The sequence below is a fragment of the Pelobates fuscus genome, chromosome 13 (genome assembly GCF_036172605.1).
Source record: "Pelobates fuscus isolate aPelFus1 chromosome 13, aPelFus1.pri, whole genome shotgun sequence".
Classification (NCBI taxonomy): domain Eukaryota; kingdom Metazoa; phylum Chordata; class Amphibia; order Anura; family Pelobatidae; genus Pelobates; species Pelobates fuscus.
In genome coordinates, this window is record NC_086329.1 from 9867324 (window position 1) to 9881707 (window position 14384).

The 14384-nt window shown below is 40.1% G+C and overlaps 1 protein-coding gene across 1 annotated transcript; it reads right to left on the reverse strand.

Moving 5' to 3' along the window:
* Positions 1–271: 271 nt before the first annotated feature.
* TIMM9 (translocase of inner mitochondrial membrane 9) lies at positions 272–9147 on the reverse strand. The gene is made up of 4 exons (XM_063440076.1): positions 9082–9147; positions 6733–6798; positions 1250–1345; positions 272–1003 (listed from the first exon to the last, which is right to left on the reverse strand). The coding sequence occupies exons 2-4, from the start codon at positions 6772–6774 to the stop codon at positions 869–871; spliced, it is 273 nt and encodes a 90-aa protein (XP_063296146.1). The 5' UTR covers positions 6775–6798; positions 9082–9147; the 3' UTR covers positions 272–868.
* Positions 9148–14384: the final 5237 nt, after the last annotated feature.

Here is a 14384-nt window from a genome sequence, read left to right on the forward strand (position 1 = left end):
GCATCTTAGCGGCATAAACAATGTAATATTTAGTGTACTTTAATTTCTAAACACAGACTGTGGGCATGGTTTTGTTTTTTGGGACTTTAGGATCCCTTTAAAAATGCAGTTGTCAAGATTTGTCCAGTTTGGCTACTGTGGTTTACAACTTGCCCCTCATTCATTAATTCCCGGTCTAAGGTATTCGTATTTATTGCTATGGCAAGATTGTGGGCCCTGTTCTGGTTCAAAATTGTATGTGGGCTACCATCAAGAGCTTAACTTACAAATACTCTCTTTTTAATAAAACTCTATATTTATTAGTTTCAAAGTGATTTGAGCACTTGCAGCAGGATATTTGAGTGATTTAAAAAAAAGAAGAAAAAATAATCCCATTGGCTGTACTGGATGTCAAACAATTACTGCGAGATAAAGAGAAGTACCTATGGTCACACATTTGCTCTTATGTATAAGATTAAGAAGTTAGTTAGAAATCTGTTGACTGTCCTGGTTTTGCAGACAAGCGGCTTCTTCGATGACTGTCTTCAGAGCTCACAATTATGGAATTTTGCTGTCTCCACCACTCTGGACTATTGACATTGGATTGGAGAATTCTCAGAACCACAGTTTTATAAGGTTGGTTTCAAGACCCAGAGAAGACGTGTGTTGGGTGTCATTCTGACCTCTGAATGTTTTTCTGTGATGACCAATCCATTATTGTTCTCTGCAACATAATATGTGAATCCTCATGATATGCTTTGTTCTGGTAGCACGTATCTTAGTTCCCACTAGAGGGGTGGATCTCCCCACAACCCAGGTACATGTTTGGTTTGCAATGCAGAACCTTTGAAGAACCTGTAGAAGCTTGTGGAGCACACTCAATTCTTCATTACCGTGGCTGACCGATGAGACCAGCTTTGGCAGCCAAGGCTTCATTCTGTTGTATGTGGTATTCCTGGAATCTCATAGATATCCTCTGTGTCATTTTTAAATACTTCTGCAGGCAGTGCTCGGAGCAGGTAATCTATAAGTAATTAATAATAAAATTATATATACAAACTTTCCTGCTGTACATTTCAAAGATATAAACACACACACACACACACACACACACACACACATCAATTTAACAAATATCCAGGAGACGCCATTCAAAGTATTACCAACAAAGTCTCTACACTACACTTCCCCCTTTAGAAATTACCATGCCAGTGGTAGCACATTAAATAGAAAACAAATCAATGAACCCCTAATAGGTTACATAATTTACCTCTTCCGGTTTGACTTCTCGTGTTGTGAAATCCTTCACACAGTCCAGAAAGCAGTTCTCTGTCAGTTTATTGTACGTTCCAAGAAATTCTTTGAACTGTAGACACAGCAGACAGTTAATTAGAGGAATAGTTGAGCATGTAAGATCCAAAATGTAATATTAAGGTATGCAAAATTATGGATTTAGGACAAAACGCTATGACTGCATAGACTTTGAGTGGAATGCTATGGATGACACAGGAGATGAAAGGGACCTGGAGATTACATTCAACAACTTATAAGTAGGCAGATGACAGCAGGGAAAGACACAGCTGACAACTTGGGTGTACATGAAGACAGATTAAGAAAAAACTGAAGGTGCTGATGCCAAATGGCAATCACAATTGCCTTACTAATATAAGAGAGTTAGAAATGATCTGCTGTAAAGGCATTTTCAGGTCAGCCATTTTACCAACAATTAAAGAAGCAAGTAAAAATTAACAGGACTCCCCCCCTCCCCACCCACACACACACACACACACACACACACACACACACACACACCCACACACCCACATTCTTAGGGGGGTGGAGTGGGAGGCAGTCATTTTATTAGTGACACTGACTGTGCATTCCTGTGAGAGATTTGGATACAGGTATACCACAGTATGGCATCATTAAAGGGACACTATAGTCACCTGAACAACTTTAGCTTAATGAAGCAGTTTTGGTGTATAGAACATGCCCCCTGCAGATCTCACTGCTCAATCCTCTGCCATTTAGGAGTTAAATCCCTTTGTTTATGAACCCTAGTCACACCTCCCTGCATGTGACTTGCACAGCCTTCCATAAACACTTCCTGTAAAGAGAGCCCTATTTAGGCTCTCTTTATTGCAAGTTTTGTTTAATTAAGATTTTCTTATCCCCTGCTATGTTAATAGCTTGCTAGACCCTGCAAGAGCCTCCTGTATGTGATTAAAGTTCAATTTAGAGATTGAGATACAATTATTTAAGGTAAATTACATCTGTTTGAAAGTGAAACCAGTTTTTTTTTCATGCAGGCTCTGTCAATCATTAACTCCTAAATGACAGTGAATTGAGCAGTGAAATTGCAGGGGAATGATCTATACACTAAAACTGCTTTATTTAGCTAAAGTAATTTAGGTGACTATAGTGTTCCTTTAAAGATATTAAAGTGGGGCTGGCATTAATATACCGGGGAGACATTTCTGCTTGTGGGCCCTAATAATCTCCCTATAGACAGGAGAGAACAGGGGAAATATTTAGCTGGTACTAGGGATCGACCGATTATCGGTTTTACCGATATAATCGGCCGATATTCGGTATTTTCGGCAATATCTGTATCGGCCAATAGAGATACCGATATTGCCGATAATACCTCCCAGGACCGCCAGGCTCATTACAAGCCCGGCGGTCCTGGGGGGGGGCGGGTAGCAAGCGTTTACTCATCTCCCTGCAGCTCCTCCAGCGTAAATCCTGCGAGACCCGTGGCACGCTGCCGCGAGACTTACACTGGGGAGCTGCAGGGAGGTGAGTAAACGCTTGCTTCACTTTACACACTTTACACACACACACTGCATTAACTTTACGCACACTACCCACACACTACAAAAACACTGCTTTCATTATATACACACAGCATCCACTACACAAAACACACACTGCATCCACAACATCCACAACACTCACACTACACAAACACACACAGCTCCCCTGTCTAAACACACTGCATCCACTACACGTGGCATGTATATTTTGTGCATTTACCTTTAGAAATTGTTTTTATTTTCCAAAATGGTAAATGTACAGAATATCGGCAAATTATATCGGCTATCGGCATCGGTCGATCCCTAGCTGGTACCCCTCAGGCATAGGTCATATATTGGACTCCAATTATATTGCCACGTCCCTCTTGGTTAATGTCTTTGGAAATACTTAGTTACAAATCTAGCAATAATTTGGGAATACGTGGTTCAAATGAGCTCCACTTTAAAGCTCATCTGGATCAGGTTTGGGGTGCTGGTGCAAATTTTATGAATTGCCTCTAAAGTAAATTTGTGTTCCTTTAAGATGCACAGGAACACTAGTGTTTGAAGTGTATTACTAATATTAGTGTTCTTTTAAAGCAATACCTCTGCAATAAAAATGACTGGTAACCAAAGCACAGACTGCCCCTTCAATGGACATGTTACAGTATCCGTCTTCAGAGTCAGAATAAACACTATTCTGGACTAGCCTACTAACTGGTTAGAGGAACATTCCACTTTGTCACTGGGACAGTAAGGTGCCCCAACGTAGCTTCTCTATATGTTGCAGAACCACAACTACCATAATGCTTTGCCAAAGAAAATGGAGATAATGCAGAATGGGAGTAGTAGCTCCACAACAGCAAGGTCAGCCCAGGCTCACACACAGTGTATATTGTAAATACTGCATTGCATACATGGGAGCTTGGTTTATAATTCAAAAGTGCTCAACTTTATCGTTCAGATTACTACAAAGGCACAATACTTCTCTAAAGTCATAATTGGCTATTAACCCCTTCAGGACGGGTGACGGACGAGGTCCGTCATCCTGGGGATACCCTTAACGACGGGTGACGGACCTTGTCCGTCACGCGGTAAAATTAACCCCAGATCTCCAGGGAGGCAATTTTACTCACCTGGTTCCAGCGCCGGGAGCCTCGTGAAGTCGCGCCCCCTATTTCGTCAAAATGACGAAATAGGCGGGCGCGAGCAGGGAGCAATCAGACGCTTCCATTTGGAAGCGTCATTGCTCCCTTGTGCGCATGCGCAGCTTCGCCACACATGCGCACATACTTCAGAGGGCGGCATTCATGCCGCCCTCTGAAGTCCTGAGCGCACTACCGCACATGCGCGCGGTTGCGAGCTGAGCTGAGTGACAGCTCAGCTCGCGGTCTTTGCCCGCCCCCCTCCTCCGCTGACAGGCTGGAGAGAGAGGGCGCGCACACAGTGCCTTCTCTCTCCTGAACACGTCAGACATATTTTCAAACGTCTGACTTGTACAGGGCCTTTTTAGGGCCCTGCGTGATAGGAAGTCCCTCTGGTGGCCGTCTGAGTGACGGCCACTGGAGATATTCCTATCAATCAATGTAAACACTGTATTTTCTCTGAAAATACAGTGTTTACATTAGATTGCCTGCAGGGAGCTATAGATCTCACCTGAACAAATACATTAAGCTGTAGTTGTTCAGGTGACTATAGTGTCCCTTTAAAAAAAGTTTTAAAACAAGTTTTAAAAAGTTAAAAATTACATTTTAAATTTTTTTTTTAATAACGTTTAAGTAAAAAATTAAAAAAAGACACCCACCTTTACCCAGTCCAAATAAAAATTAACCCCTTCCCTGCCAGTCGATCACTGCCTACAGTGATCAAAATACAGCTCACAGTATTATACTGTGATCTAATTTGTTTTAACCCCTGAGGATTAACTTTTATTTATTAACTAATTAATTTAAATATTTTATAATTATATATTTTGCTAGCTGGGGTGGGTGGGAGTTATGGGAAAATGGGGAATTTACGGTTAGTGCTGCTTACTGCTAGGTAGGGGTTAACGGTAATAAAAAGCTTAGAAAAATGTTAGATCTGTAAAAAAAAAAAAAAAATTAAGAAAGTTTAGAAATTTTTAAAAAAAATAATAAGCAAAACAAAAGTTTAAAAACTAGTTTTAAAAAGTTAAAAAAGTAAAAAAATACATTAAAAAATACTCATTACCACTACACCTGGAACAAACTAGAGAAAAAATGATCCCACGCTAAGGTTCAAAATATGCCTTTTGAATTACCCTTTTGAATTTATTTCTTTAATAAATAGCATGTGTTTGGGGGGAAGTTTCAATAACCAACCATCTAAACTACTTCAAAATGGAACATGGACACAGCGTAAAACTTCAAAGTTAGAAAAAAACGGAATGGCTGCGTCTCAAATGTGCCCCTTCAACATTCACATATACCTGGCAAAGGTACATACGGGGGTATTGCTGTACTCAGCCAACATAGCTGAGCAACATATGAAGTATTTTACAGTCGTAGCACACATAAGGTTTGCAAAATATACTGTGCAAACTCACTTTGTGTGTCAAAAAGGAAGAAAAAACACTTATTACAACTACACTTGGTACAAGCTAGCGGAAAAATGATCCCACGCTAAGGTTCAAAATATGCCTTTTGAAATACCCTGGGATGTGTTCTTTAAGAAATGGCATGCCTTGATGGTGTAGTTGTAATATGTACCCTGCTCAAGTGCTCCAAAGTGGAACACGGACACATCAAAACCCTCCATGAAAATTCACTTAAAAACGTAAACTTGTCACGTCTCTTTTACAGCACTGTAACTTCACAAAATATTGCCAAAGACATACAATGGGGGTGTCATTTTACTCAGAAGACTTAGCTGAGCATAATTTGGGAGGTTTGAACTTAGTGGCACATATGAAATACACAAAAGGCCCAGCAAAAATGTAATCCGTATGTAAAAAATGCCCAAAATAATTTTTTACCACATACTTTGGCATATATTGGTGAAAAAATGGGCGCATGTTAAGGCAAAATATGCACCATATGAGATACCCTGGAGTGTCTACTTTTACAAATGGTAGACCTTTGTGGTTTTTTTTTGAACAGTCAAACTGTTATAATACCCCAAATGGAAGCATTGGCTCATTAAATCCGTCTCTCAAAAATCTACTGTGAATACTGAAAAGGACAGGTCTCATATATGGCACTGTAGCTTCACGAAATAGTGCCAAAGACATACAAAGGGGGTGTCATTTTACTCAGCAGGTGTAACTGAACACAAAATAAAACTTTGTAAAGGAATAGCACACACCAACTTTACAAAATACACATGAGAAGTTCTTTGTTATAAGTTTGTGTGCCAAAAACCCCAAAAAACAAATTTTTTCTCCAATATTTAGCAGAGGTTGGCGGTGAAATGACTACGTAGAAAGTGTCAAAACAACCTTAGGTAAATAGCCTGTGATGTCTACTTTATATAATTATATACTTTTGTGTGGCAATTTTGTTTTCTTTTATGGCTATTAAGCTTACAAGACAAACATACCAAATTCTAAAATCGCTCCACATTAAAAGTTTATTTTACTCCTTGTGCTTTGTGACCTGTAACTACCAAAAAAAAAATTAATTTATTTTTAATTGCTTGCTTTAACCTGCACTAAATTATGTACACATTATTATTGCAAAAACTGTAAAAAAAAAAAAAAAAAAATTATTTTTTTGATAATAAATAAGCATATATATATATATATATATATATATAAATAACATCAAATTAAAGCCCTTTCTGTCCTTTAAAAAACAGTATATAATATGTGTCGGTGCAATAAACGAGAGAGATGCAAATTGCAGTTGAACGCAAACAGCCAGAAAATGCAAAAATTGCTTGTGTCATTAAGCGTAAGACAAGCTTCTGAAGCTGTGTCCTTAAGGGGTTAAGAACTAACCTGTTTGATCTGATCAGATTCAGTGGCTTGAGCTGCCATCATTTATCTTGGATTGCAGGCAAGGACCTGTAAATAAACCACACACATTTAAACCTTCAGCATCCGATACAGCTTAACATTGCACAGCATTACGCACTCTCACTAAATGAGGCATATTATTAAGTAATTTATTAAACTGCAAATTTAAGGTGGATTTAAATGAAATTTCTAATTTAAGGTGAAAACAGTCAAACTGGACAAATTCTCTAAATCAGCTATGCTTTCCATTCAGCTTCTGTCACCACCCCCATGACTTATGCAATAGTAACATTGACTGTGATGGGATATTGCTCAAATGCCAACTCATTCATAAAACATGACAACGTAGGAACTACTTTGTTTTCATATATTTCCTAAGCTTGACAAAGCCTGACAGAAGACAGAGCTACTGCCCTAAAGTTTTGTTATTTATTATTGAGAAGGGCATAGTCTATTCAGGATCCCGCGGTCTCCTCAGTGTTGTATTCTCGCACATGCGCAACAGTACAACTCTGACGTGGGCTCCTGGCAGCAGAAACATCAGTGGTTAATGAGGACTGGCAGGAAGACCATGGTAGCCTATCCTGGATCTCCCATTGCTTTTTTTATGGGAAGCCCTGTCCATATATCAGAACTTTTCGCACAGTAGAGTTGATGTCACACAACAGTTCCAAACGGTATCAATATATGATCACAGGACACACACATCTATTTTACTTAAAGTACCCCTGGTCATGCCCAATATGACTTGGTGTAACTTTGAAGTGTTTTAAGTTTCATCATTCTACTTGTAGAAAGCCATTACATCAAGCACACAAGGCAGTCAATAGTTTGATTTAAACTGGGGCTCTACTGTGCACCCGGCTCACCCTGACTGATCTCAGCCACATTGATAATGTGTACCCACCTGAACTACACTGATTAACTATCTTAAACAAATATGGGGATTCAGTTACACCATATGACCATATCGTGTTAAGTCCACCACTACATCACAGTACCCGAATATCAGTGGGTCGTACATTAATTGAGCACCCCACCCCTTCACTATAGAGGTCATTGGAAGTGACCCACAGCAAATATCTGGAAGCTCTTTAAACAATAGCAGTTGGCATACCTACAGATTCTAGACTGCTAGCCCACCAGTTTCAGTGAAATATTTATTCAGCATCCATTTCTGGAAGCGGCTTGAAGTCCAATTATCTAGCAGCAATGATTCTCAGAGTATGACTGATGCAGCCCTTTTCAAGATAGTGTAGGGAGCGAGTGACATCACTCTTTGCTGCACTAATCCTGCCTCTCTGCTCATTAGTGGGAACAGGCCCCTCATACATACGTGAGACATAAAACACATTTAATATATTTCATCCAAAAATGTGTTTAACCCCTTAAGGACACATGACATGTGTGACATGTCATGATTCCCTTTTATTCCAGAAGTTTGGTCCTTAAGGGGTTAATCCTGCTCATCTAGACACCTGGCATAGCAATAAACACTACTACCATCTCTAGAGTGACTGTGGATGCTGTGACTTTGCCTCCAAGTTACTTGACAGCACCCCACTTTTAAATGACAGGTTCACTTTATAAATAAAAAAAGTTAAATTCAAGATAAGCCTATATATATATTTTTTGGGGGGGAATCATTCAATGAAAAGAGACAAAAGTCATCAAGTCATCAACTCATCCAGTGGGAAAACTCCCATATGATCTCACTGCAGTTTTTGTTTTTTTTTGGTAGAGTTTCCTGCAAGCATCTATCTCACATAACAATTATGAGATAGCGGTAACCTATAGTAAAAGGTGGATAATATGCTAACAAAGAAAAATAATTGTCTTTATGGTGAATCTGCTAGGTTGTCATGACCTTGAAAACAAACAACAACAACAACAAAAAATTACCAAGGTCATTAGTGTTTCACGCACGGTTACAAAATACTAAATTCTACACATGTATCACACGAATACTTTATATAAAAGTAACAATGGGCATTAAATTCTTAGCAGAGGAATACAATGAGATTTCCAAATCTGCCTTCCAATTAAATACAATTTTTATTAAAAAGCATACATTTCTACAGATCTCCCCTGATCCTAGAATGTGCATCAGCTACTTCCTACATGGAATGAATTGAATGAAATATTCCCAGATACAATGTATGACCTTCTGTGCTAATTAATATTCATTGATGAGAATGGTGCCATTTAATGTCTACCCTGCTATACATTATATTATATTACATTATATTTCTATACAATGTCCCCTGGCAGGGAGGGGGCCTGCTCTCACACAGCATTAACAAGGCCTGTAACCCCTCACTCCATACTCACAGCTCCAACACAGCCACACTCTGCTCTCCTTACACTGACACAGGAACACGTGGGCGGGGCGAAGTCAGCGTCACATTCACAGCCGCACTTTCATCACAATCCTCCCTCTTAAACTGGCAAAGTAGGAGAATAAAATAGCACGGGTGTTTTAATGCAATGAATGGAGCAGTTAGAATGCTGACAACCCCCAGAGAATGTTGGATTTTTTTTATTATTATTATTATTTTATATTATAGGGGAAAGTGTGGCTGAGAATTTTCAACTAAATTTACTTAATGTTGCCAGGCACTTCTTGTGCTCTCTGTCAATAGCACCCCCGGAAACGAGTCTTCCGAAATATAGTTCCCTTTTTTAATTGACTGCACCATTTATTTTTGTGTGTGTTTTTCTTTCTATATATAAATAATTGCATGTTAATCACTGTAATGCACTAAAATCTGAACTGAAATCAGGGAAATCTCTTAAACTAGCAGAGTCATTCACTGAATTCCAAAATGGAATGAGTGAATATGCAAATGGTAAAATTCAAGGTTAAAATATCAAAGCAGACCAGCCTTTTAGTATACTGTATCTCCAGACCAGCATTTTAGCATACTGTATCTCCAGACCAGCATTTTAGCATACTGCATCTCCAGACCAGCATTTTAGCATACTGTATCTCCAGACCAGCATTTTAGCATACTGTATCTCCAGACCAGCATTTTAGCATACTGCATCTCCAGACCAGCATTTTAGCATACTGTATCTCCAGCCCAGCATTTTAGCATACTGCATCTCCAGACCAGCATTTTAGCATACTGCATCTACAGACCAGCATTTTAGCATACTGCATCTCCAGACCAGCATTTTAGCATACTGCATCTCCAGACCAGCATTTTAGCATACTGTATCTCCAGACCAGCATTTTAGTATACTGCATCTCCAGACCAGCATTTTAGCATACTGCATCTCCAGACCAGCATTTTAGCATACTGCATCTCCAGACCAGCCTTTTAGCATACTGCATCTACAGACCAGCATTTTCGCATACTGCATCTCCAGAACAGCATTTTAGTATACTGAATCTCCAGACCAGCATTTTAGTATACTGGATCTCCAGACCAGCATTTTAGCATACTGTATCTCCAGACCAGCATTTTAGCATACTGTATCTCCAGACCAGCATTTTAGCAAACTGCATCTCCAGACCAGCATTTTAGTATACAGTATCTCCAGACCAGCCTTTTAGCATACTGTATCTCCAGACCAGCATTTTAGCATACTGTATCTCCAGACCAGCATTTTAGCATACTGCATCTCCAGACCAGCATTTTAGCATATTGTATCTCCAGACCAGCATTTTAGCTGAAAATGTGTCAGATTTTTTCTGTTATTTTATCCTGAAATTATAAATGATATTTGGTCAAATTGAAGGAACAGAAACAGGACACCATGGACACCATACTCTCTCTCCCCCCCCCCCCTCCCCCACCCTTAGTTCTCCCCTAATATTATCATATAGCGCCAGTATCAATACATCCTATTATACCCCATGGAAGGTATGATAACAGTCCTGTATCCTGGATACAGTGTTAATACATCCTATTATACCCCATGGAAGGTATGATAACAGTCTCCATCCTGGATACAGTATCAATACATCCTATTATACCCCATGGAAAGTATGATAACAGTCCTGTATCCTGGATACAGTATTAATACACCCTATTATACCCCATGGAAGGTATGATAACAGTCTGTATCCTGGATACAGTATCAATACATCCTATTATACCCCATGGAAGGTATGATAACAGTCCTGTATCCTGGATACAGTGTTAATACATCTTTTTATACCCCATGGAAGGTATGATAACAGTCTCCATCCTGGATACAGTATCAATACATCCTATTATACCCCATGGAAGGTATGATAACAGTCCTGTATCCTGGATACAGTATCAATACATCCTATAATACCCCATGGAAGGTATGATAACAGTCCTGTATCCTGGATACAGTGTTAATACATCTTTTTATACCCCATGGAAGGTATGATAACAGTCTCCATCCTGGATACAGTATCAATACATCCTATTATACCCCATGGAAGGTATGATAACAGTCCTGTATCCTGGATACAGTGTTAATACATCCTATTATACCCCATGGAAGGTATGATAACAGTCCTGTATCCTGGAGACAGTATCAATACATCCTATTATACCCCATGGAAGGTATGATAACAGTCCTGTATCCTGGATACAGTATCAATACATCCTATTATACCCCATGGAAGGTATGATAACAGTCCTGTATCCTGGATACAGTGTTAATACATCTTTTTATACCCCATGGAAGGTATGATAACAGTCTCCATCCTGGATACAGTATCAATACATCCTATTATACCCCATGGAAGGTATGATAACAGTCCTGTATCCTGGATACAGTATCAATACATCCTATTATACCCCATGGAAGGTATGATAACAGTCCTGTATCCTGGATACAGTGTTAATACATCTTTTTATACCCCATGGAAGGTATGATAACAGTCTCCATCCTGGATACAGTATCAATACATCCTATTATACCCCATGGAAGGTATGATAACAGTCCTGTATCCTGGATACAGTGTTAATACATCCTATTATACCCCATGGAAGGTATGATAACAGTCCTGTATCCTGGAGACAGTATCAATACATCCTATTATACCCCATGGAAGGTATGATAAGAGTCTCCATCCTGGATACAGTATCAATACATCCTATTATACCCCATGGAAGGTATGATAACAGTCTCCATCCTGCATACAGTATCAATACACCCTATTATACCCCATGGAAGGTATGATAACAGTCCTGTATCCTGGATACAGTGTTAATACATCCTATTATACCCCATGGAACGTATGATAACAGTCGCCATCCTGGATACAGTATCAATACATCCTAATATACCCCATGGAAGGTATGATAACAGTCTCCATCCTGCATACAGTATCAATACACCCTATTATACCCCATGGAAGGTATGATAACAGTCTGTATCCTGGATACAGTATAAATACATCCTATTATACCCCATGGAAGGAATAAAAACAGTCCTGTATCCTGGATACAGTATCAATACATCCTATTATACCCCATGGAAGGTATGATAACAGTCCTGTATCCTGGATACAGTATTAATACATCCTATTATACCCCATGGAACAGTCTCCATCCTGGATACAGTATCAATACATCCTATTATACCCCATGGAAGGTATGATAACAGTCCTGTATCCTGGATACAGTGTTAATACATCCTATTATACCCCATGGAAGGTATGATAACAGTCTCCATCCTGGATACAGTATCAATACATCCTATTATACCCCATGGAAGGTATAACAGTCCTGTATCCTGGATACAGTGTTAATACATCCTATTATACCCCATGGAAGGTATGATAACAGTCCTGTATCCTGGATACGGTGTTAATACATCCTATTATACCCCATGGAAGGTATGATAACAGTCTCCATCCTGGATACAGTATCAATACATCCTATTATACCCCATGGAAGGTATGATAACAGTCCTGTATCCTGGATACAGTATCAATACATCCTATTATACCCCATGGAAGGTATGATAAAAGCCCTGTATCCTGGAGACAGTATCAATACATCCTATTATACCCCATGGAAGGTATGATAACAGTCCTGTATCCTGGATACAGTGTTAATACATCCTATTATACCCCATGGAAGGTATGATAACAGTCTCCATCCTGGATACAGTATCAATACATCCTATTATACCCCATGGAAGGTATTGTGGTGGAATCTCGGTAAAAATAAATTTAGTAGGCCGAGATTACCACGTGGCATGTGTACGTGCATATGTTGACGTATCGATCAGTTGGTTGCACGAGGCAAGATACGATCAGTAGTGTACGGAGCATGTGCAAGAATACAGGATATAGTATTCCCCCTCCTCCATTGTGCTGGACAAGCCATGCGGTCAAACAGGAAGTTAATTCTTATTTGTGTTGATTGGTTAAGAGAATGTGCGGGTGGAGCTTAATATGGGAGGAGTTATGTGCCTATATAAGGAGCCTGCACTATTGTCCGGGGCTCAGAACTTGCTGTATTTTGGTGACGTTAGTCCCTCTGAGTCCCGATCGGTGATCCAATAAAGAATCTCTTCCTTCCTGAAGAAACCTGTGTCCATCTCTCTGTGCTTGGCTTCCGTCAGTTTCTCCGGTATCATTTGGTGCATTGGCCGGGAAGCTCATAGTTCAACGGTAGCTGAGAGGCAGAGGCGTGAGACGGTCTATCTTTGCCCACGTTCTCTACGGCTGCACCCCTGAACTTCTGCGTGGACCTCCCTTCGTCTCGGCGCCACTGGTCTGTTGTCCAGGAGATCATCGGCCTCTACGTGAGAAGTGCTGGGGTGTCCCCGTCGATGAGTGTGAACTCAGGTTCAGGAACGAGGAGGTAAGACAACTGCTGTTTTAGACGGCAGGACCCACTAGGGGTATACCGATTGTGCGGTAGGCCCAAAGGGGTTTTGAATCTGTGTATCTGCCCCCTCTGTCGGAGGGAAGGAGCGAAGGCGCACCGCTCGATCGAACGCTCTTTAGTCAGACCGTTTGATTTTGTTAGTCAGGCGGGGTCCTGGTGTAAATAGCCCTAGCCGGACACCGGTGTCTTGTCTAGACTAGCGTTCTAGGGTGTATATTACGTTCGCTAGGTCGGAGGGACCGGGAGACTAAGCGGCGCCTGTGTAAATTCGGTTCGCTAGCTCTCAACCTATCTGGGCTAAGTGGGAAGGCGTGTAAATTTGGAACCCACTAGACTTTTGATAGTGCGACTAAGAGGCGCCTGTGTAAATTCGGTTCTCTAGCTCGCTATATGTGGTGATTGGGCAGTGTGGCTAACCAAAACGGGTGTATATAGTTTTAGGTAGTCCATCAAGGTACTGGCCAATAGTTTAGTTGGGAATTGTAAATGTGTTAACGATTGTTTAGTAAAGTGTATATCTTGTTAGATAGCGCGAGCTCAGCCGTCTAGCGAGAGTGTTAATAGTGTGTTGCTGTATTATAGTGCACGGTACCATAACCCTGTATATTTACTGACACTGTATATAAGTACTAATCATTGTCGTCCATTGCATGTTTAACACCATAACCACTAATAATTGTATTGTGACCTTAACTTGTGCTTTGACCTATGCTAACCGTACTGTAACCGCTATTTGTAAAAGACGATGTTACTGGGGTGTGTTATAGACGGGTAATTCATATATAGAGAATTATAGCGTGGGTG

Coding starts and splice junctions, on each gene's coding strand:
- TIMM9 (XM_063440076.1), bottom strand. CDS start 6,774: ATGATGGCAGCTCAAGCCACTGAATCTGATCAGATCAAACAG. Junction 1,346..6,732: donor AATCTGATCAGATCAAACAG/GTTAGTTCTTAA, acceptor CTGTGTCTACAG/TTCAAAGAATTTCTTGGAAC. Junction 1,004..1,249: donor GAGAAGTCAAACCGGAAGAG/GTAAATTATGTA, acceptor AATTACTTATAG/ATTACCTGCTCCGAGCACTG.